Below are 25,170 nucleotides of genomic sequence, written 5' to 3' on the forward strand. Positions count from 1 at the left end.
ATCCGTCAGGGATCACCAGTTCCCTCAAGATTACAGGCACACCTTGCTGATAAGTCCCGAGTAGCATGAAACCTGGGTCCAGGGTTTTCTGTTAATCACCTCCAACCACCATCTTAACTAAAATGTTTCTGTCTTCCTGATAAACAGAAAAACTTGTCCGACATATGTTAATATTTTTAAAAAAAATTTTCTCATCTGAAATTGTTTTTCTCTGCAAATTAGAATAGAATAGTTATATAACAAATAGAATATTTGGTGGTTCTAATTGATAAGTTGCAACGTTCAAATATTTATTTATTTAAACACATAAACATTAGTACAAAGGGGCATCAAATACATATACGCTACACAATTCATTCGATTTGTATGTGGGCTGTAATACTGCACGAGTGTCCAGACCGAACCAGGTGGTTTTCTTGAGGGGCCATACCCGGAGCCTTTGATCTAAATGTCTGATCCACAAGGCCGTGGAGCAACGTAAGAAAATTTAGTCCCATGGTAACTGATTACCAATAATTGGTTGAAACTCCATTTGTTCCTTCAAGATCCTGTAGTCCATGTGCACCATTTGTTTACACTTAGGGTTTTTCAACTCCCCTAAGTGGATCCTCCATATCCATCAAACTGGTTGGTGAGCCGGATACCCGCTTTATGTCCTCTCCATTTCGTAAACAACAATAATGTCGCGAGAAGTCAGTGAACATGACTTCAATGATAGTGGCTGTATATGTGTGGCCATGTGAGAGCATTTCGAGAAGGAGAGCTGACTCCCCTCACCTTCGGCCATACCAGGGCATCTGGGGGTTAAAATTCAATTCGTCAGATAATCAATATCACACAGTAGCCACTGTGCGTATTTTTTAAGTTTTTATTTTGTAAACTAACTTTTCGTTTATCTATAAGCTTTATTCAGCATTATATTACTGTTTGGTTTTTAATAGTGAATGGTTCAAGGCTATCGCTTACTTCAAATGGATCTTGTGTATCTACGGTAAGAAGAATATTTCTTTTCTTTGTCCTCATTTTTTGCATAGAACTTAAAAGATAACTGACTAACTGCTAGTGAAGTTTAGTAAACTTGAGGAAAATCTCGATTATGAATTGTTAAAATCTTGATATAGGTTTGTTCTCTGAGCTGGATGGTTTGGTCGTGGAGCTTTCATCGTCCTTCTGAACGACATCATCAGCACAAACTTCAGGTAGAAATGAAGTGTTTGAATTTCTCCACATGTGATTGACAGCTTGTCCTGTGCACTTCGATGTTGATTGGTACTTATTGGCATGAAATCTGTCACTGTTTATTTCTTTGTTTTGGTTGTATCTCCTATGCAGAAACATGGGGACATAAATGAAACCAATAGGAGATGCAACCAAAACAGAGAAATAAACAATGACAGATTTCAGGTCAATAAGAACCAATCAACATTGAGGTGAATAGGACAAGCTGTGAATCACATGTAGAGAAATTCAAACACATCACTTTTACCCGAAATTTGTGCTGATGATGTCGTTCAGAAGGACGATGAAGGCTCCACGACCAAACCATCCAGCATAGAGAACAAACCTACATCAAAATCACCCACCTGAGCTACAAATCTTTTCCACTGTTAAAATCTAAGAAATATTTAGATATTTGTTTGGCGCTAGTAAGTGACTACTCATAAGTGTGCACGCATGACTAAGATTAGAGATAAAACTTTAAATTTTTAGATTTCACAGTGTGAGTGCTTTAGTTTTTACATTCCTGACAAGTTCACATTCACTTCTAATGAATCTCATTCACCTAAAGTACCCGGACGTTCTAGGTCCGACCTGTAATACGGTTATCGATGTTCACTTCCGGAAGACAGCTTACTACAAGATCAAATAGTTGTCCTATATCTTATAGCTTTCATTAACTGTCTGATTTAAATTAATAAATGATGCAAAATCATCAAACTTAGTGACCACTACAATCATCTGAACTATAAATCCCTTAACTTGATAGTCTACAGAAAAATACTAATAATCGACTGATATACAGGGTTGAATTTGAGTCAACTTTAGTTGAAATATGTGCATCCTGAAAGAAATACCTCAATATAAACAACAGACTGTCACTATCTTTATACAGACAATGGATCACGATCAGTACTGGATTTTAGAATGCATATTTTGTCCTATTTCGGACTCGTCAGCTGTTCATAACTCCATCCTACTGTTGATATTCACAATGAGATATGAATCTAGTATCTTTTTCTTCTCGAAATAACGCATAATCCTCGGAGTTCAGATAGATACTAACTATTCAAATAGGTATGAAATTATGAAGGTTAGTATTTCCTCTATTCCGAATCAAATCTTGAATAGCAGTGACTGATATGCATTATCCAACAAAACTGATCAAATCATACACATAAATATATTTATTTGCTCGTTCTTGCAATGATTTCAGTCAAAAAAATTCCGTAAAAATAAAAAATCTCATCTTGGTATATTGTTTGTATTTTTAACTTTACTACTTGTAAATATTTCAGTAGTTTAACATTTTTTGAAAAAACATCACACAAAGCGGATTACGTTATTGTTCATTGAGTTTTTTAATCTAATCCCATTAATTTAGTTAAACTTGTCGATTGACTAGTAATGTGATATAGTACATTTGTCTCATTTCACTTATGAATTGTCAGCTTGACACACTTATATCACAGTACTGATGTCACACACTGTGACTTGAATGCATTACTTCCACTTAAAACTCTAATAGGTTAACAATTGAGCTACTGACCATTTATAGTCATTATTATTAACAACCAAAAGGTGTAAGCAACTATAAATCCAATCCGGTAGAAGTTAATCTTCTTCTATGGTGTTTCTAAACGTTTCATGAATTTTCATAGTTGAAAGCATGAGTCCATTGAAGCTAGACTACCAAGGAATTGACAGAAATTAATTAAATTATGGAATAACTATTCAATTTTTTTCGATAAGTACTACTTGACTACTGATATTGTATTGATGGAGTGATTAGTTTGAGACCGATTTTCATGATGGATTAAGATCAGTAGACTGCTATCACAGCCAATTCACTGTTATTGACGAAATTTAGGTTGTTCATAGACTTTATATAACTATGTGGCTTTTAAGTCACCCAGTTAGTTGTTATATAGTTATTTACTGGTTGAGAGGTTTTAGAAAGAATCGTCCGAAGTTCTATCAAAAGGTTCTAATGTAGTTCAACTTCATTGAAAATGAAATATATGTCTTTCATTGAATGACTATTTTGACAAGTAACAGTGAATTGATTAAAAATGTAATGGTATACTATTGGAATCAATTGAACTCAAAAGATGAACTATGGTATTACATACTCTCTCTCTTTCTCTCTAAAACACATGAACTTCACGAGTTCAATACTATCTAGAGTGGCATATCCTTGTGTGTGCGTGTCTCTACAGAATGATGAGTTCTTAATAAAAATGAACTTCAAATCAAATGAGTTTCGTCAAATCCTCCTGCTTTAACAATCGGACCCATAGAATTCAGTTCATCTTGAAGATCTTATATAAAAACTGTATTTCATGTATAAATTTGTATCTTGAAGTGGATTTCGATTCACTGTCACAGTAAATATTTCTTGATATGTTTATATTAACCTGATTGTATCCCTTTTCCATATATATATTCTAGGTAGAGGAAAAACAAGCTGAAGAGGTGAGTTCAGTTTCATGTTTTGTTTCTTCATTACTGTGTTTATATGTTTGTTGCTTTTATTGCGCTAGCAAAGTTTATTTGTTCATTATCATGAAGCAATCTAAGCTAAACCAATGATGAAAACCTAGAAGCAGTGAACGGGCGTTTCATCCTGGTATTGGACTATGCAGTAGTCCACATCCACGACCCACCAACAAAGGGAATGCAAACAAAGGATTTTTAGTCAGAGGCACGAACGCTTAACCTCTAGACCACTGAGTGGATATCCAATGGTTTTTCTTAGATGAAAGTTGAATAGGGAACCCATGTACCAGATGAAAGTAAGCCATGATTGGTTAGTGGTTGAAAACAGAAATGTTCGGTTACGTTGAATTTAAAAGATCATACACTGTAAAGTTTATTCTGTTTAGATTCGGCTTAGAGTTTATTTACTGACTGATTTATTTGGTCTGTCTTCACAAACTGTCATACTGACTTTTATCTATTTAGTTCATAAGAGTTGATCGGGTAATCAGATCTCGCGTATCGTGTGACCAAGTGCCCAGTTTAGTGACTCATTATTCTGGTGTCTTTTGTCCTATGTAAGACTGTGAGCCGCAAGTATGTTTTTTCTCGGTAAAACCGTAACTCAAAGTGTTAACTGTTTGAATGACATTTGTTATCGATGTCTCAGTACCTCTGCTGAAAAATTGAGAGTATTGCAGGAGCCGTAACCAGTTCAGTTCAGCTGTTACTTAAAAATGACAGTGGAAGATAGTTGAGCAATATCATAGACTGAATGACTTTAGATATATCAACTAAAAGGTGCCTAGTCAGTAATCTGGATGTCAAACGCTTACAATGAGACTTGAGTGTCCTTTATTTGCTAGGCGAGATATCCGTCTACCAACCAAAAGACGGGTTTACTGTGCAGAAGTTCGTTCCGTCCTAATCTATGGCAGTGAAACATGGCCGATAAGAGTAGAGGATATTCGTAGGTTACTAGAATTCGATCATAGGTGTCTTCGAAGCATTGCTCGTATATCCTGGGACCACTGAGTAAGTAATGCAGTTGTCAGAAATGGGTACTAGATAAGGATGGCAAACCGATTGATGAAGTAGTGAAATTTCATCAGTTGAGATGGCTGGGATACGTGCTGCGTATGCCCAACCACCGACTGCCCCGACGTGCAATGCTTTACGGTGTAGGAGTGGGTTGGAAGATAGCTAGGGGCGGCCAGACCAAAACGTGACACAAATCCATGAAGTCACTGACAAGTGGACTGAAGCATGTTGATAGGTGTAGACTACCTGGTTGGGATCCGCGAGATGATAGCAATCGATGGTTAGAGACCTTAAATGACATGGCTCAAAATCGTTTGCAATGGCGAAGGTGCATCCACTCCTTGTGTTCTACCAAATTCTAATCTTCTGAGTTCTTCATGTCCCTTTCTTTATTCTCTTTCCGAATTTATTTCATCGGATTATACTCCTTGAATAACATCTTCAAACCCTAATTTTTCCGATTACTGCTTATACTCTTACTACTTCTACCACTATGGGATTTGAATTGACAACTGCATCTCTGTGTTAATGTGGTATGGCAACTTGAACTGATATACGAACGTATGAAGTTCTGCGTTGTGACTGACTGAGTGTCTTTAGTTTGATCCTCAGTGATGAGGCCGTGGGTACACACTGAAGAAAAGTCTCATACTAGTAAGAAACAGCTTTTCAATGGCTCAATGTGTTAGAGGAGTTCCTAAATATCTGTCATCAAAGTCTCTAAGAGCCAAGAAGCTCCAGGATATGTTTTCTCAGAAAATCTAAAAAAAGCGCTGAAACAAATGTCACAATTTTGACTGGATATTTATTTATATCATTGTTATAGTTAGTATAATTCCGAAAATTTCCAGAATCCAAAGTCATGTATAACTCTATACGTAACCTTGTTTTTTCTATACATAAGTTAACCTTCTCTCTATTGTTCCAATTGACGTATAGAAGTAGTCTAGGGTTTATAGGAATCAGCTAGGAACACAGACCATAATAACTGCTTAACTTAATCGTTTGTTACCAATTCAAGTTATTTTTCCCCCTATAACATTTGACAAAGAGTTCCTGTCAACATTTTTACATATTTTCTTCTTATAGATACAAAAACTTAAACGTAAACTTGAACAAGCTGAGAAAAAAGTTAGTGAATTAACAACCCAATTGACAACTAATGTAAGTTTATGATCATTTTTTCTTTGTATGAAATTGTCAAATTTCTCCCCCCACCTCCACCCCCCTTCGCTTTTTTTTTCTAACAATTTCTGGATGGTAGATTTCAATATGAATGTAATGTCCTGATTTGAGATTGCTTTTTTACGAATATAAGACAAGATTTACGTAAACTAGACAAACATGATAGATACTATTATTGTTGTGTGCTACTTATATTGACATAAGTAGTATATAATGCTAGTTAGGAATAGAATATCTGGCAGTAGAAGGTCGAGAAGATTGAGAAGGAAAGAACGAGAACAGTAAGTAATTGTTATGGAAATGAAGGAACATACGTACGAAGTTCTACGTTTTGACTAACTAACTGAGTGTCCTTAGTTTGATCCCCAGGGATAGGGTCGTAGGTTAACACTGAAGGAAAGTCTCATAATAGTAAGAAACAGCTTTTCAATAGCTCCATGGTTCAATGTGTTGAAGGAAACCCGAAACATCTGTTATCAAAGTCTCTGAAAGCCAAGAAGCTCCAGATTTTTTCTCAGAAAAATCTAAAAATAGTACTGAAGCACATGTCACAATTCTGACTGGATACTTGTCTATACTGTTGCTATAGTTGCTATAGTTAGTATGGTTTCGGAACTTTCCAGAAGCCCAAGGTCATGTATTGTACCAAGACTTTCTGTAATTTTGTATTCACATACATTCGATTGTTCTCATTTATGTTCTCATTCATAACACTATGAATAGAATCGTTAGAGATGTATTGCATAATCATTATTTTATTATGTAATCTAGATTCTAGTATAAATCAGTCAGATGGGCTTGTTTCCACATCTTGTATATCACAACAACAAAGTTTACTGACAAGAGCAAGATGACTACAGTCAGTCAGTCAGCTACAAGTTAGGACCAGGCACATTCATGAATCGGTCCAAGTTGCCATACTTCGTTAGCACAACAAGATGAACATCAGATTCATAGGGGTAGTTAATTCAGTAGTGATAATATATAAAAGATAAGTTGTATATAAGGATATAGTATAGGAAGAAAAAAAGTTATGAAGCAATTTTAATCTCAAGGTTTAAAGGAAGATAAAGAGTGTATAAACCTACGCCATTGTGATCGATTCTGAGCCATGTCACACAGAGTCTCCAACTATTAGTTACGATAGTCACGTGGACCCCAACCAAGTAGTCTGCATCTACCAACATGGCTCACACTAGAAGTTAGTGACTTCAAGCACTGATGCCACGTTTTGGTTTGAGTGCGACAACAAATTGATGGTAGGTCATTATCATCTGTCGCGAAACTAACTAAGATTGACTTCTTTAAAATAATTGAGTAAATTTTTAATCTTATTTAAAAATATTGAACCTGTTTAGAACATGAATTTTTTTAGTCAACTAACATAATTCTGTAAACGGATACTTTTGAGACGAGCTTAGAACAACAGTGATAATTTTCCAGGAACCATGAACATTCTATGACTAAACGGAACTCCACGAAAATCATCCATCTGAGTTGCAAATTTCAAAGACCTATGACATATAGACTTGTCTTAAGGAATATAGATTGTCTATATCCTCTGATCTTCAAAAGAGCTCAAATATAGATTATTTTAAGAATCCCTATATTGTTCCTAGTTAGATTTACGTAGAATGATGATTAAGTGTTTAGGCTTCAAGTGCTAATCATGAAATCACTTAAGCTATAAATGAGAAACGTTCTCTGTACTCAAATGGATAAAAGAATTTTACCAAAAATATAAGAGGTAATATCTGATTTATTTATCCATGAAATCTAGTCAAAGTTTCCTCCAAGCTTAAAAGTTTAAGCTTGGAATTTACATTTAGTATCGATATACACGTTACACACAATCTAAAACAAAAGATTAAATGAAGCATTTTATGCGTTTTACACGACCATTTATACTTGATGATTGGAAAGAAATAAGCAAAGATGGGTAATGGCTAGAAGTGGAAACAAAGATGTGTGTTTCGTCCTATATGAGACTCAACAGCTAGATGTACCTATAATTTATAGTTGGTGTTCACTGAACAACTGAGCACTCGAACCCAGTACCATTCGCTTCAAACTCCATCGCGTTATCCGCTGAGCAGTTATCCGATGATGTTAATGTTTAACTTCAACTAATCCATGAAGTTGAGCAACCGTTCCTCTATTGTCTTCAGTGAGTTCCTATCTCACAACAGCCGTGGTTTGAACTCCACTGGTCACTGCTTCTCACTAGAACTCCTGGATGTACTTCACGAAGTCAGTCGAATCTCGCGAGTGCGGGATCATGGATGAGCACTTCTGAGGAGTCCTATAGTAGGACAAAACGGTCGTCCAGTGATTCCAGATCCATTTTTTAAATACTCATCATAATGAATAAACGTGAGAATATGTTTTCTAAAAGAGTGTAATACTTCAATAGCAACGAAAAATTTAAATGACCCATCAGTTCGATCAATACATGCATAGTTACATAAGTAGGCATATATGTGTATAGGAAAAATGAAACTGATTCACTACCGGTAAATTATAGTAGCTATAGTGAATGTTTCCGTACCCCCCCATACACACATACACACATACATACATACATACACACTGCCCTGTTTGTTTGAAAATTAAAATATCGAATATATTTTCAATCAGTTTTCAATTTTTCAAATTACAAATTGACTTCACATTCCTTAAGAACTGATCAATAAGAAGAATGGTGTATGTACGTGTGTATATATGTGTGTGTGCTGGATCCCAATTTCCTTAAATTGTGTCTTGGATACATGATTAAGGTTCCCTTTTTTCATATAGATATGTTAAGTTATTATTGTTTATATATCTAATGCTGATGATGATGTCTACTGTTGTAAACATGAACACTATAGACATGTATGTATCTAAGGGAAATTAGTATAGTAGAATAACATGGAAACTATCCAATTGAATCATCTTTAAATATGTTAACATGTTTCTATGTGTATAAACTGTGTAAATTTAATGTGTATCTTTGTTCATATACGTATATTCATTGAAGTATTATAATGTTTAATAGTTGAATAGTCGGCACTTAGGATCATATTTCTGATCACTATTATGATGCCTCAATATGTGTGTGTACAAACAAAAAGATAAATTGAAAGACTGTACACACACACACGGTGATATTCTTCGGTATCGAATAGTACGTCGAAGGTAAATTTAGGACATATTAAACACATCTATTACTAAAGGGGTATTTATAATGATGTATCAATGAACAAATGTACAAATGTATGTACCCTTGTAGACTGATCTACACTAAATTCTTCTTCAATAATATAATATCCATATCTAAATGATCTTGTATATAACTTCAATTAATGAAACAAATAATTAAATGTTTATTTTACTTGATGGAATTATACTACTTATATTACTACTTACAAAGATGAGATGATATATCAATAATGTTACTACTTTATTCTCTTCCAAAATAAATAAATAATGGATGCTCTATATCCAAATTTTTATTCACTTACATCGGTTACTTCAGAACCATTAGATCCACGTGTACGTCGTCGTTCACTTATATGGTGTGGTAATAATACAACGATACCATCAACGACAACAACAATAACGACTACTACTTCTATTAATAATATAAATACTACTAATAACGATACTACTATTATTACTTCTAGTAATAATAATAATAATAATTGTAGTATCAATGATAGTAATACTAGTAGTAATATATTATTACCTAAACAATTGGATGATTGTCCAGAAAAAATTCCATTAAAAAAGAATATAGGCTTACTGATTCGTCGACGTAGTCTAAGTCATAATCCATTAAATCGTAATTTATCATTATGTAATCCTAATCATCAAATATATATGGAACCAAATTTGATAAACTCACCAACACTTCCATCACCATCGCCGTTATTCGCTGATAAGAACCTATCAACAGTATATTCTACATTACCTCAAACATCATCTCCACCGCCGTTATTCGCTGATAAAAATCTATCAACAGGACATTCTACATTACCTCAAACATCTGGAATATCAACAATCTTATTGAATAATCCTTATTCAATTGGACCATTAATGGATAATTCTATGAAGCATCAAATGAAAGATGGATTAAAGATGTCAACAATAACTTGTAATACATTGTCACCAACAAGAAATCGAAAACTATTTGATCATCCTTTACATGATCAAATGATTAAGGGAAGATCAGATATTAGTAGAGGTGGTGATTATCTTCTTAATCAACCATATAAACACCCTATCCATGATCAATTTGGTAATAATCAACATTACTATCATCGTAATACATATTCAACTTTGGCATATCCTATAAATAGCAATGCAAGAATACAATCAGCTGTAAGTTTACAATCATTAGATCAACTAAAATCAATCAATGTTCCGGATCGAACTATTCAATCGAACTATTCAATTGAGAATAATCTAATTACTAATGAATGTTCTTCATTAAAGATGAAGAAAAATAACAATTCATTACAATATTGTTTATATCAAGTACCTGGAAATGATCAACAACATCAGCGACAACATCAGCAACATCAACATTCTTCACTAGTTCAACGATCTGACTCTTTCACAAGGACATCATCATCAACAACTGGATTACCTATGAATAAAACCAATTCACTATTTCTAGGAAAGGAATCATTCAATGATATAATCTCTCCAATTCAATTGAATTCATTTCATCCAAATAGAATTCGACCAATAGAAAGAAGACGTTATACACAATATGGAATTTCTTATCATCATCATAATAATAATGAGTTGGATAATGATAATGACACTTTCAGATTGAAACATCAACAACAACAACAATATACTACACTTCCACAAGTATTACCAAGATCCTCTCCATTGTCTAAGATTAATTCAAATGTTCAAGATGATAATAAAATTGAACAAAATGGTATGGATATGGATAGGAATAGGGATATACCGATACTATCAAATATAAGACGTCAAAAGCCAGTCAATAGTAGAAGGGTTTGTTTATTATCTATACTATACTAATACTATACTATGTATCCTTCGTACTACTCTTACTATTCGATGAAATATGGTCATTCATCATTCATTTACAATGTAGCTATGAATTTAAAAGACTCGCTACTACATTACATCACTCAGTTGTGTTAATGTTTGATAGTTGGTTTGAGAATACTAAGATTTAAGCAAATATAATATATTTTGATAGTTAAAATCATAAGTCAATTGAAGCTAGACCACCATGGAAAACCTGGAAGCACTGAACATTAACACCGTTGGATGCCGGCTTAGTGGTCTATCGGTTAAGTGATATGGCGCGAGACTGGTAGATCCTGAGTTCGAATCTCGTAAGGCGGGATCGTTGATGCGCGCTGCTGAGGAGTCCCACAAAAGGACGAAACGGCCGTCCAGTACTTCCAGGTTTTTAATGGTGGTCTAGCTTCAATTGACTCATGAGTTCAACTAGCAATGAAATATCTTTATTTGCACCCAAAGGATTCGTTTATGATTAACAATGTTTCTTAATAAGGAAACTAGTTTATTTGAGTGATGCAAACAAGAAGGTAGCTAAACGTGTGTACAACTCAGAACCTTTAAATATATATTCACATATTATTAATAAAATGTCACAAAGTAGCGTACACTTAATTACTGAAATGATTAATTTATTAAAACGATCCGGTGATCGATCATCATCTAATCAATATCCAGTGATCAATCGATTGTGAACACTTCAGTCGTACAAGAAGTCCATAAAAGTCTTAAACAGCACACTGGTAACATTTCAGACCAGGAAGATGAATGATGCGAAGTTTAATCCTTTTGAAAGTATCAATTCCCTTAACATTAAAAATGCACCTTGTTGATGAGTGCATACTAACACTAGACATTGTTGACAAGGTTTCCTACCAACCATCCTCAATCACTTAACGATATGATCAATTGCAGTGTCAATGCAGTGAACAATACCATGAGTGAGGGCGATCGACTATCCCACTAAAATCTGATAACCATACAGTAAACAAATAATATGCAAAATAACAATCAATTATCTCAATTTTGACTGTTCCTTCTGTAAATATCAGTTCATTTTCTCTGATTTCATTGTTCATGCATTTTTATACCGATTGAGCTTTATTCCTGTTCTTTCCTTATTGATCTTCTGCTAAAATACATTTTATGTCTGACCATCAGCATATACTACTTATGTGGATATAAGTAACCCACATCATACCAACACAATGAAGTCAAAATTCTATAATAGTTTCATTACTATGTGAATATAACCAATGTATCAATTTTTAACCAGTGACTTGATCCTTAAAGAAATTTCGAGTTTTTTACATTAAAATCACTAAGATAAATAAAGTTTCGCTTTTTTTTAAAGAGGAAAAAGGTTCGCCGTTTTGTTCCTAATTTGGGACTCCCCAGCAGTGCACATCCACGATCCCGCCTAGCGAGATTCAAATGCAAGACCTACCAGTTTCGGGCACGAGCGCCTAACCACTAGACCATAACAGGACCAAACGGCCGTTCAGTGCTACCAGGTTTTCCCTGTTGGTCTAGCTTCAGTCGGCTAATGATCTTATCTGTAAAATTACAAAAATCTCCACGGAACCCCCTTCTGATAAATCTAGATATACCTAACATTTTTAGATACGTTATTATTATTATTATTATTATTATTATTATCCCCATTCGTTGCCTTAATCGTCATCTTAGCATGGGATGAGACGTATATATATTACTTACTTACGTCTGTTATCCCCGATGGAGTACGGGCCACCGATCAGCATTCTTCCATCCATTCTGTCCTGGTCCTTCCTTTCTAATTCTATCCAACTTTTGTTCATTCTTCTCATGTATGTCTCCATTCCTCATTGTAATGTGTTCTTTGGTCTTCCTCTTTTCCTTTTGGCCTTCAGGATTCCATGTGAGGGATATATATATATGGCGCCAAGTTTATATTCCGCAGGCATATTTATTCAGCGTACAGTCGATAAAATTACAAAACGTTCACTGTCTTTGAGCCATTATCAAATTGAGTAATAAAAACAAGCCTAGCCTTGTGTTTGTTGTTCTCAGGGTAATAAAAAAGAATCCTGGAACTCTTTTTAAGATGTTAGATTTATTGTAGACTACTTAAGAAGTAGATGATTAATATCAATTTGATATTGTTGAGATTGATATAGCTGGTAATCAGTAAGTTGAATAATCAAACCCTAGTTTTGTTTGTCGGTGAATAATTGACGAGATCTCAAAATGAAGATCAATATATTACAAATCAACCGCCAAGACCCCTTCAACTAAACTAAAATATTCACATTTTCAATAATGAACTGATCTCAGCTGAAACATTATTTAAAATCTACAAGCATTAGATGTCTGCTTTGCCCTAGCACGGAACTCCTTTGTGCATCCATAAATCCGTATGTAAAAAGCAAACTCAGGACATTCGGTTTCGTGTGTGAATGCTTAACCTTTAAATCTTTGAATTCTATATGGATCAACTATAAAAGTCAGCTAGTTAATAACAGATATTTCGATATGTTACTGAAGTTAAAGTAAGAAGTCCTACCTGATAGAGTTCAAACATATCGCGAGTAAAACAGTTGTCACCGTTGAAATTCGATAGTCATAATGCTATACTATAAACTGACTGACGTTAAAATTATACCATTAAACGCTGACACATTGTTTCTAATGACCAGGCACTCTCCACGAGATCTTACGGTCCTGTACTTTTTCTCTGATCAAGTGAAAGCTAATCACTGATGAAAGGTCTCATTCTAGAACGAAACATCAGTCCAGTTCTTCTTGACTTTCAAAATGACACTTTAAGTAAGATTAATCAATGAAGAATACAGTATACAACTTACTTATATATTCAAAATGGATATCTACCTCCCTTTGAAAAATTACATTACCCTTTTTGCATTAAACAAATGGTATTTCATTAAACTTAACAAATGAAATACACATTTAACTATATAACGACAGTTTTCCCTCTTTTTTTGATAAAAAACAAGGATGCAATGACGTAAGAAAGTCCCTTTTTCTTACATTTTCCCAGAGACATAAGTTAGAAAAAAAAAGAGACATTTGAAATAAGCTGAAAGAAACGATGCATAAAAGAAACATGAAAATGAAGGAGAGAGAGAGACAGAGAGATTCAGTGTGTATTGGGTAGAAAGAAATAGTGAAAGTATAGATAGCACAACAGAACAAGAAACTATATTATATATACAGAGAGAGAGAAAGAGAGATCGGTTCATGGTTTCACTGAAATTCAACTCTCACTGCAACCCTATACTGATAATTATCATGTGTAAAACTAGTGACTAGCTCCAAGATGCAACTCCTGGGGATCTAGTGAGAAGTCATGACTATTGAAGCTAACCCATGTCGAACGTGAGATAGATATCCACCTCAGAAAATGGATGAACAGTTGTGAAAGATCATACATCAACTGAAGTTAGACATAAACACCACTAGATTCCGGATGAGTGGTTAAAAAAGTTAAGCATTTGCGTATTAGACATAAAGACTTTGGTTTTATATTCGCTTTGGTGAGGAGATCGTATATGCTCACTTTTGAAGAGATCGCGTACCAGGATGATTCTAGGTTTTCAATGATGGTTTAACATTGATCGATTCATGATTTCAATGGAACTCAACAATTTCCACAGCCCTAAACTGATATATATATATATGAAACCTTTCATTTTTTTTGTTTGTCATTCCATTTTGAGTCGATCAAACTTTAACATATATTGTTCTATTCACTTGGTGTTGCATACTTGTATCTTCCGATTGTTATTTAGGACTGTAATTGATCATTCTCTTGTTAGGATATGTACATCCTGTGCGGACTGTCTCGATATTGCCTGAAGTCACAAGCAGGTGGCTATCAGGACTCAGTAGCTAAGTGGATAACGCGATGGCGTTTGTAGTGAACGGTACTGGGTCAGAGTCCCAGGGTGAATATCAACCCTGAGATACAGGTACATCCAGGTGACGAGTCCCAAATAGGACGAAACGCACCTCCTGGATTCCACTGTATTGTTCTATATTCATCATAATCAACTGCAAATAAAAAGTGTAATTATTAAGGTGTGTAATTTATTGTGTTAGGGCTGAATAGACTGATTAGTCTTTTCTGCTATATGTATATTTTTAGTAGACTGACTCAATATCGTATTACATTACAAGATCTTGTGTTGTTGGTAAGTGTCTAAAAGTATATAACAGGATTCTCGTTTCGTCCTATTTGAGGCTCATCGACTGGATATACCTGTTGCTACATTTCAAAGTTGATGTTTGCACTGACTTTCCAACCCAATACCTTTGGCATCAATACTCAATACTATTCACGCATCAAATATATTGGAACATGAGAATATGAAGTACGTCTTTTTCCTTAATAATTAACAACTATTATTCCTGAATACGTAATGTGTATGTGCATAAAGCTATAGGGTAGCAAGTGTCATCAGTCACAAAGACCGTAGAGATCCGCAGAACCTATATGTATCAATCAATAAACTTGAATCATACCTTTTGAATTTATCACCCATGACATTATACTTCTTTTCACCGTTGCCCTTCATCTCTTTATATATCTTCGCTTCAATTCCATTGACAAATATCATCCTTAGTGTGATTTCATTAATGATTATTTCATTCTATTCTAGGCTCATGTTGTCTCAGCTTTTGAACAAAGTTTAAATAATATGTCACAACGACTACAGAATTTATCGAATACCACAACACGAAAAGTAAGTTATGTAATTTCATGTCGCTTCTTTTGGTTAATAAATGCTTCTAATGTAAATTGATTGAATATAAACTGGGGGGGGGGTTGTTATAAAACAAAAGAAGAAGATTCTAAACATAGTTGGCTTAGTAACATTAAATTGTTACTAGGAGTGGAATACACGATAAATGTATTTCTTCTTAATTGTTACTTGTCACATCTAGATAATTTATAGATGAGATCATGAGTTAATTGAAGCTAGACCACCATGGGAAATCTGGAAGCACTAGACAGCAGTTTCGTCCTATTGTGGGACTCCTCAGGTAGAGACAGGTATCTACCTCAGTACAATGGAAGATGGTAGCGCAATTTCGTGGATTGGTCGAGGTTAGACATTAACACAGTTGAATGGCGGCTCAGTGATCTATCGATTAGGTGCTCTAGCGCGAGACTGGTAGATCCTGTGTTCCAATCTCGTGAGTGCGGGATCTTGGATGTGAAATGCCACCGAGGAGTCCCACAATAGGACGAAACGACTGTCCAGTGCTTCCAGGTTTTCCATGGTGGTCTAGCTTCAGTCGGCTAATGATCTTATCTATAAAATTACAAAAATCTCCACGGAACCCCCTTCTGATAAATCTAGATATACCTAACATTTTTAAATACGGTATAATGTGACCTCTTGGATTCCACTGTTAGCTGAAATTCAACCGAACTAAAAAATAATCATGTGATATTGAACTAATCCATTCAAGATGACAATAGAGATTGATTAATTTCAGTTCTCAATACGCAAACTGAGAAATAATACAAAATCATGTAAATAATCGATTCAATCCAACTTGTCTGTCACTTTTTCGATCAGTGTCCTTCTGTATATTTTTCATTTGTCCTATTTTTATTAACAACTCGAGTACTTTAAAATACATGAGAGGAGCTTTCACTTCCCAGTTGGTCACACTGAGGAAGAAGGCTGCTTCTTGAAAGTCCTTAAGAAGAAACTAGATTAAAGATGGTCTTCGTAACCTGGGAATGTAACTGTAGACCTCGAGGAACAGTTGTTTAAGATAAGTCTTAAATGACCTTTTGTGTACAGATGTTAATTTTTTAACGCTGTACTTTAAATGTCTTACTCCAGGAAACGAAAACCTATAGGGTATAGTAAAGTGTACTAATTTTAATCCCGATCTTTACAACCACATCTTTTCGTTATTAGAAGTCAGAATGGCTGCAAATTATAATTGTCTATGAGTAACACCTTACTACCATTACACTTCCATGCAGATGACGGTATGACTTCTCTCTAAGACCTCAAGTTGCAGCCTTGAGTTTTATCATTCTTGAGCTGACCTACCTGGCATGGTAGGACCTAACAGAATAGGTATTCTAGGCCATGATAGCTTGATTCCGTCATCACAATAGGCAGACCACATTACCATGTTAAACATGCAGCTACTGTTAAGGATATCAGCATTATTAAGAAACTATCTTCTAACGTGGAACAGGCTCTATATGTTCGAAAGTATTCAACAAATAATTACCACACAGTCATAATCTTCCAAACGATCAAGAGAAAAAAACGAGAATTCTGGATAAGTTTAATATTCAAAAATGTGAAAATCCTGATAAAACAGCACAGTTTATCTTCCAATGTCTTTGATATTGAAATATAATAACATAAAATATTAAGCAGAATTAGGATCCTGCATTGCAGGATTGTGGATGTACACTGCTGAGGAGTCCCATACTAGTGTGTCGTGTGCTACTGATGTCGACAGATATAAATAGTATTTATCATCAATCTAAAGTGAAATGTCTGGTGATAGAAGGTTAAGATCGAAGAAAAGTGAACGAGAACAAAGAGTGGATTGGTGTGGAAACGAAGGGACAGTCAAGTCTAAGACAATTGACTGGTATTTTGTAAATGAAGTATTTACTGTATGCTTCTCCGATTTTACCAAGAGATTCTGTAACTTTCTGTTCGAATACATTCGGTTGTCTCCACTGTTGTTCTCGTTCATTATACTAGGACGAACCAACCATCCAGTGCTTCCCAGTTTTCAATGGTGGTCTAGCATAGATCGAATTATGAATTCAACTGACAAAATATTAAGATTAATATCGGAATTAACCAATTAAATGATCAAATCCATATTTATCCATGAATATATACAATCAATTTTGCTTCCGTGACATCTTCTTTCATTCCCAATATAAATTTTATGTATAAATTCTATACATTATTTTTCGTTTCGCTAAAAGAAAAGGCTAGAAATGGAATCCAAGACGCTCGTTTCATCCAATTTTGATGTAGCTACTGAAAGAGACTGATCATTCGGACTTCATAAACTCAATAGGAAGCTTCAAGCAAATAGTGAGAATTAATTCTAATTCATCCGTTGGAACAAGCTTCTGGCTATCTGAACTCAGTAACTAACGGGATAACGCGATGGCGTTTAAAGTAAACGGTACTGAATTGGAATCCTGGAGTGAAAATCAACTATAGAATGCTGGAACATCAAACTGACCAGTCCCGAATAGGACAAAACGCATGTCCTCCATTCCACTGCTAGCCACCATCCATCTCCGCTTATAACGATTGTGATTTATGACAATATTGACGCCTTCCGCTCATGATGCACATATGCTAATAAGGAAGACTGATCAATTGGAAGATTCAAACAATCAATACAAATAAGAATTAACTTTGCAATACACTTAGTATGACTTGTTTGAATCTTTCCATTGATGTTTAGGACTGCAACTGGTCAGTCTCTTATTGGCATATGTGTATACTGTGCATATTGCTTCGAAATAACCTTATTTCACAAGCATTACAAGCAAAGATGGATAGTGGTTAGCAGTAATACTAAGTGAATTTAAAACTTCACCCCATTGCACATGCAAGTGGCTATCGGGATTCAGTAGCTGAGTGGATAACGCGATAGCCTTTGAAGCGAAAGTTACTAGGTTCGAGTCCCAGAGTGAACATCAACAAGTCTGAGATGCAGGTACATCCAGTTGACGAGTCCCAAATAGAACGAAACACGCGTCAAACTGGATTCCACTACTAGCCACTATTCATCTTTGCTTACAATAACTTTGAAATACTTTGTAAACATATAATGAAAGCGATCTAGTTCATGTGATTGTCATACATCATTGATTAGTAAAAGCCAATCAAAGGTAGGAACATTGATATCGTTATATGTACGCTTGGAAGAATTTTGAACAAGGTGCCAATATTGTAATACAAAAGTAACTTGCATTGATTCATTATTGTACACTTAATTATGTTACATTTTCTCTTTCATCAATTTTTTTTTCTTGTGAAGGATTCAGAACTCCATGAATTAAGAGCAACAATTGATGCATTACGTAATCAAACAGAATTAGGATTTTTTAAAAAACCACCAATTAATCGACCTTGTGAATTGAATAAATCATTTACTAAAGATCTATTAAAACAACAAGAAAATTCATGCATTTCTACTACTACTACTACCACTACTATTACTATTTCTAATACTAGTAATCATAGTGAGAATGAACAAGCATATATGAATTCACGTTTAACAATATCAAATGCAAGTCTTAATGATATAGATAATCAACAATTACAAATGGATAATTCAGTAGATAGAGTAGTATCTACTACTTCTGGTTGTAAATCTTCAGGAAGTAATGTAAAGAAAAATGGATGGGTAAGAAATCTGATTACATATATGTTTTGGATAGTTTGTCCTCTTATACAGTTTTTAATCAGGCAGTTTAAACTTCTGATCTATAGGGTTTCTGTTTAGTTGATTCATGACTAGTAGTAGAATCTAGGATGTTCATTTCATCATAGTTGGGAAACATAACATCTGAATATAGCTGTCATATCCTAATGTTGGTGATTACATCGGGAATCGACCCTAATGCCTATAACTTAATTGTAATATTGAGCCAATCCGTACAGGTTGCATATATGCCAATAAGAGACTGATCGATTTCAGTCCTAAATATCAATGAGAAGATTCAAACAAACAATACCAAATGAATACATTACAGATTGAAGTCAATAAAATTATTGAAGCACGAGTTAACTTCTTCATCTTAATATGTACTCTACCAAAGGATCATGGACTGACTGTATTTAATTGACTGTTAAAAACTACGAACTAATAAATTTCTGTTTCCTCACTAGCATGCATTTACATTACCATCTGGGGATTGAACCCAGGATTTTCAGGCTTTTGATGAGCATCTAACTTTTAGATCGTTCAGATTATAGTCGATCATCGTTCGCTGTTGTTGTTATTGATGTTGATAACTGTCTAATACTCAGTGTGGTCGAACTCCATTGGTCCTATCTTCCCAATAGAACTTCAGGAATTACCTCTAGAAGTTAGTCACCAATGATCACATAGGGAATTGTGAAAATTGTTGAATTAGAAGTTACACATCACTTAGTAACATCGAGGCTTTAAGGTCTTGTATTCTATCGCCGATAAAGCCGTCAATAATCACTCCTTGATGAGTTCCAAACTAGAAGGAAACAGCTATCCAGTGATTCACTTCAGCATCCAATGATAACTCAACCGAAATCTTACGCGTTTTACCCGTCGTGGAGGAGTATAAGCCACACACAAGCATTCTCCATCCAACTCTGTCCTGGACAATCCTTTCCAGTTGTTATTCATTGTTATATCGATTACTTGAGTGCGTGCCCAGTTGACATATATGACGTTATAAGACAGCCAATTGAAGAGCGGCGAATTTTTCGATCGGACTAGTGGCACACGGAAACCGTACAAGTAGTCTAGATTACTTGTCGGTCTTGCTTTCTGCCTAGCCCAACCAGTTAAGTCTGAAACATCAATAACAGTTTCTGCAATATGAATCATTATTCTCAAACATACTGAGTTTATATACCAATCAAACAGACCATATCGTAACACACAATAGAAAATATACATATCACATTGGTTAATAAATAGTCCTCAAAAGTTACCATTCATAATTTCCTTCGAGATATAACATTCATCTTTCCTCTTTCCCGTTTCCCTTCAGAATTTCAAATTAGCACTTGTCATATAATACAGTTTAGTGATTTCCTTAATCTATATCCTTTCCCCTTCCATCATCTTTTCTTAATTTTCCCTTTAGCTAAAAACTGATTTATTCTCTCTCATAGTAGATTGTTGCTAATACTTTCCGACCAACAAAATACAATCTATAATAAATACAATCTACTATACAGTTACTGATAGTTCCTGAGTTCGAATCTCGCTAGGCAGGATCGTGGATGCGCACTGCTACTGAGGAGTCCCATAATAGGACAAAACGACCGTCCAGTGTTTCCAGGTTTTCCATGATGGTCTAGCTTCAATTGATTCATGATTTCATCTATAAAATTACTAAAAGCTCCACACAAAACCCCTTCTGATTATATGGTTACTATTATCATCATCATTATAAATGTTGACCTTATCTAAATGAATTAGTCAAACATTATTAATTCATTAATCATCTTGATGAATCAATAAATAGGCCAACTAACAATCTTATTCATAGTTTCACCTGTTTCATTATGTTTCGTTTCGTTTCTTTCTTCTTGTTTCCCCCCCCATTCCTTTCTTCTAATTATGAAATATATATTAGTGCTTAGGTATGTATGTATCTAAGTATCATTGTGTTAGTTAGTTAGTTAGTTGTATCTATGAAATTCTTTGGAATGATTAAAAAAGAAAAAAAAGAAACACCTTTGTATCCCATTAGGTATCCCTTCGATCGATATATCCGAGTACATCATTATTATTATTGCATTATAGTGACTATTAATTGCATATACTTGATAGTAAAAATGATTAATACGATAGAATTCTTATTATTATAATCCAGTATCTGATTCCTGTAATTTTAGGTAGGAAAAGGAATTTTTTCCAGATAGGTATTTATATAGAGATAAGTGTGTATGTGAGTGTGTGTGTGTAGAAGGAGAGAGAATGAAATAATTTAGTTTCACAGTTTACACTGAAATTTCTGGAATTTATTTATTTAAACACATAAATATTGGTACAAGAAGGCACCAGATATATATGCGCCACACAAATCGAATGAGATTTGTGTGAGGGCTGTGATACTTCACAGGTGCCCAAATTGAAGCAGGTGGTTTTCTTAGGGGCCACATCCGGAGCCTTTGACCTAAAGGTCTGATCCACAAGTCAGTGGAGCATCGTGAGGAGATGCAGTCCCATGGTAGCCGGTGACCAACGATTGATTCATATGCCATTTGTTCCCTCAAGATACTGTAGTCCATGTACATCATTGGTTAGGAATCAGGGTTTTCCAACTCCCCTAGGTGGACCCTTCGTGTCCATTAACCTGGTCAAAGCGCCGGACATTCGCTTTTCGTCCTTTCAATTTCGTAAACAACAGTAATGCCACGAGAAGGCAGTGAGTAGGACTTCCCTGACAGAGAGAGAGGGAGAGCGGACTCTCCCCACTCTCGACCTTACCAGGGAATCCGGGGGCGAGATTTCTGGCGATATATATATATAGAGAGAGGGAATTAGTATGGAGGATTTGTGAAGTTTGTAGAATTTTCTTCTGATGGTCGACTGGATTATGAAGACTTTGATATCTGAAGGAAAGCACAGAATACAATCGATAGCTCGAAATCAATTAGAAGATTTGAACTAAACAGATGACCTGGCCCTTCTATCTCATACATATGAACAATTGAAGATAAAGATAACTAGTGTAGCAGTAGCCTCTGCATCAATGGGCCTCAACATACATAAAGGAAAAAGCAAGATCTTCAATTACAACACGGAGAACACTAGCACAATCACACTTGATAGAGAAACTTTGGAAGAGGTGAAAACATTCACGTATCTGGGAAGCATCATTGATGAAGAAGGAGGATCTGATGCGGATGCAAAGGCGAGGATTGGCAAGGCAAGGGCAACATTTCTACAATTGAAGAATATATGGAACTCAAAATAACTGTCAACTAACCTCAAAGTGAGAATCTTCAATACGAACATCAAGACAGTTCTACTCTACGGAGCTGAAACGTGGAGAACTACCACAACCATCATCGAAAAAGTACAAGTATTTATAAATAGGTGTCTACTCAAGATACTCAATGTGCGTTGTCCAGAAACCATCATCAACAACCTACTGTGGGAGAGATAAACCAGATTCCAGTTGACGAGGAAATTAGAAAAAGATGATAAGAGTGGATAGGACACACATTGAGGGAATCATCAAACTGCATCACGAGACATGCGCTAACTTGGAATCCTAAATGGAAACGGAAAAGAAGGAGGCTGAAGAACACGCTGGGAAACAGACTTGAAAAGGATGGCTAACAACTGGAAAGAACTGAAAACGATTGTCCAGGACAGGGTTGGTTGGAGAGTGCTGGTTGGCGACTCATGCTCCTCCACGAGAGGTGACAGGCGTAGGTAAGTAAGAGGTTAAGTGTTCGTGTACGAACATGAGGTTTCTGGGTGCGGTTCATGGATGTATACTGCTGAGAAGTTCCATGCCAGAACAAAACAGCCATCCTTTGCTTTTAGGTTTTTAATAGTCATTTGGCTAGTATAAGTTGGTCATTTAAAGACTGTGAAAGAAAACATATGTATAACTTAGTCCAGTAATTGTACAAACTGAGCTGATGGAACTCTCGGTAAAACTTAGGTAGAGACCTACTAAAATCCATAAAATACCTACGGTCTGTTTATAACGATATTAAATTAAAAGGGAACCCGTGTTTTTTCTTTTTAAAGTGTATCAATCATCTCAGTAGAGACCATGATAACTACAAGTTCCACACAAAGCTAGGATAATTGTCAACTACATATGCATTTAAAACTTTCCAATAGTCGACTCGTTGTTTGATTGATCGTTGAATAAATGAATTTCAGATAATCATCTGTCAGATGATGAATCAGCTGAAAAGCCTGTTTCTTGAGGACGTCCATGGATGTGATTGATTTACCGCATATTTTTCATTATGGGGTTGTGGGGATTATTGAATTTCATTGAAATCATGAGTCAATCTAAGTTAGACAACAATTGAAAGCCTGGAAACACTTCATGACCGTTCCGTTCTAGTATAGAGCTCCTCAGACGTACTCGTCCATAACCTCTTACATAGGGATCAAACCCAAAACATTCGGTCTCGAGCTCTAACGTTTAATCTCTGGACCCAAACTACGATAAAATAGCTATTCAGTGCTTCGAGGTTTTCAGTGATGGTCTTACTATGATCAGCTCATGCTTTCAATGAAATTACTGTATACTGTTAAAACCACTATTTCATAACCTACTTTGCTTTATAGAATTGTGTTGAACCAGTGATAAATTCCACCTTTATACTCACTATGACTACTACTCTTTTCTTTTTCTATATCAGTAATGATTTGGTTGTGAATTCATCCCATTCATCACTTCTGTTTCCTTTTTTTGTATCACAAAATTAGTTTCGTAATTCACTTGGTAAAGCATTCCGTAAAAAGACCACATCATCATCAACATTATCAATACATTCACAAAGTGATCTGGACTGTCCTACATCATCAATACAACATAAGTCGATCTATCATAGTAATACTACTAATACTAATAATAGTCTTCCTCCTGGACATCCATCCAACTTACCACAAAGTCCAACGATGGATCATAAAGGATTACATAATACTACTACTACTACTACTACTACTATAAATCAATCTCATGTAAATTCTATACAATCTAATAATCATATGAATGTTTTACCTATCTTATCCAATACACATTTAAATGGTTTATCTCCATCAAATTCATCATCATTATCATCGTCATCATCATCATGGAGTACATTAGGAATAGGTGGAAATGGTCAAAATAATTGTAATATCATTACTGCTACTACTACTACTAGTAGTAGTAATAGTAGTACTATTATACCACAAACAAATGAACAAACTGGTAAGTTTTACACTTTACAAATGGTCTATTTTAATATGTTAACTTGTTTTCTTTTAAATTAAAAAAATTTATACAATATACTTTTATCAGTTGTGATCATTGGTGTCCTACCGGTGTCAAGTTCGAGTCCTGCTTGCATGATAGTGAATGCTCACTTCTGAGGGACGGCATGCTTGGACAAAGTGACCATCCGGTGCTTCCAGGTTTTTGGTGGTGGCCTAGCTTTAATCGACTAGAGATTTCAACTGGAGAAAAAACATTACTCTTTTGGCTAGACTTTCAGACAGGAAATGATGATGATGATGAAAGATTGTAATGAATAATTTGATGAATAAATTATTAAACAAAATTAAATCAATTCAAAATAGAGGATAAACATCCATCATCCTCTCTTGTCAAACATATAACCGAAATAGGTCATAAGATTTGTTTCTACTCGGCTTTTGTGTTGTTGTATAAAAGTATGAAAGCCTTAGCCATACGAAAATTCAAACCCTCTTTGTGTATTCAAAATC

At 35.0% G+C, this 25,170-nt stretch overlaps 1 protein-coding gene and 1 non-coding gene across 2 annotated transcripts in view; both read left to right on the forward strand.

Annotated features, from left to right (window-relative positions):
- Positions 1-25,170, forward strand: part of Smp_164630 (hypothetical protein) — a gene marked incomplete at both ends in the record, with an annotated part of 44,839 nt that overhangs the window by 12,880 nt on the left and 6,789 nt on the right. The window contains 6 exons of the mRNA XM_018797795.1: positions 942-991; positions 3,670-3,693; positions 5,827-5,901; positions 15,630-15,713; positions 19,027-19,395; positions 24,169-24,655. Coding sequence (XP_018652802.1) covers positions 942-991; positions 3,670-3,693; positions 5,827-5,901; positions 15,630-15,713; positions 19,027-19,395; positions 24,169-24,655 — 1,089 coding nt within the window. The remainder of the gene's footprint in view (positions 1-941; positions 992-3,669; positions 3,694-5,826; positions 5,902-15,629; positions 15,714-19,026; positions 19,396-24,168; positions 24,656-25,170) is intronic.
- On the forward strand, positions 18,610-18,681 carry Smp_tRNA_01444_Pseudo_TTG.1.1. The gene has a single exon. It is a non-coding gene (tRNA).

This window comes from Schistosoma mansoni, chromosome 5 (genome assembly GCF_000237925.1).
Source record: "Schistosoma mansoni strain Puerto Rico chromosome 5, complete genome".
Taxonomy (NCBI): Eukaryota; Metazoa; Platyhelminthes; class Trematoda; order Strigeidida; family Schistosomatidae; genus Schistosoma; species Schistosoma mansoni.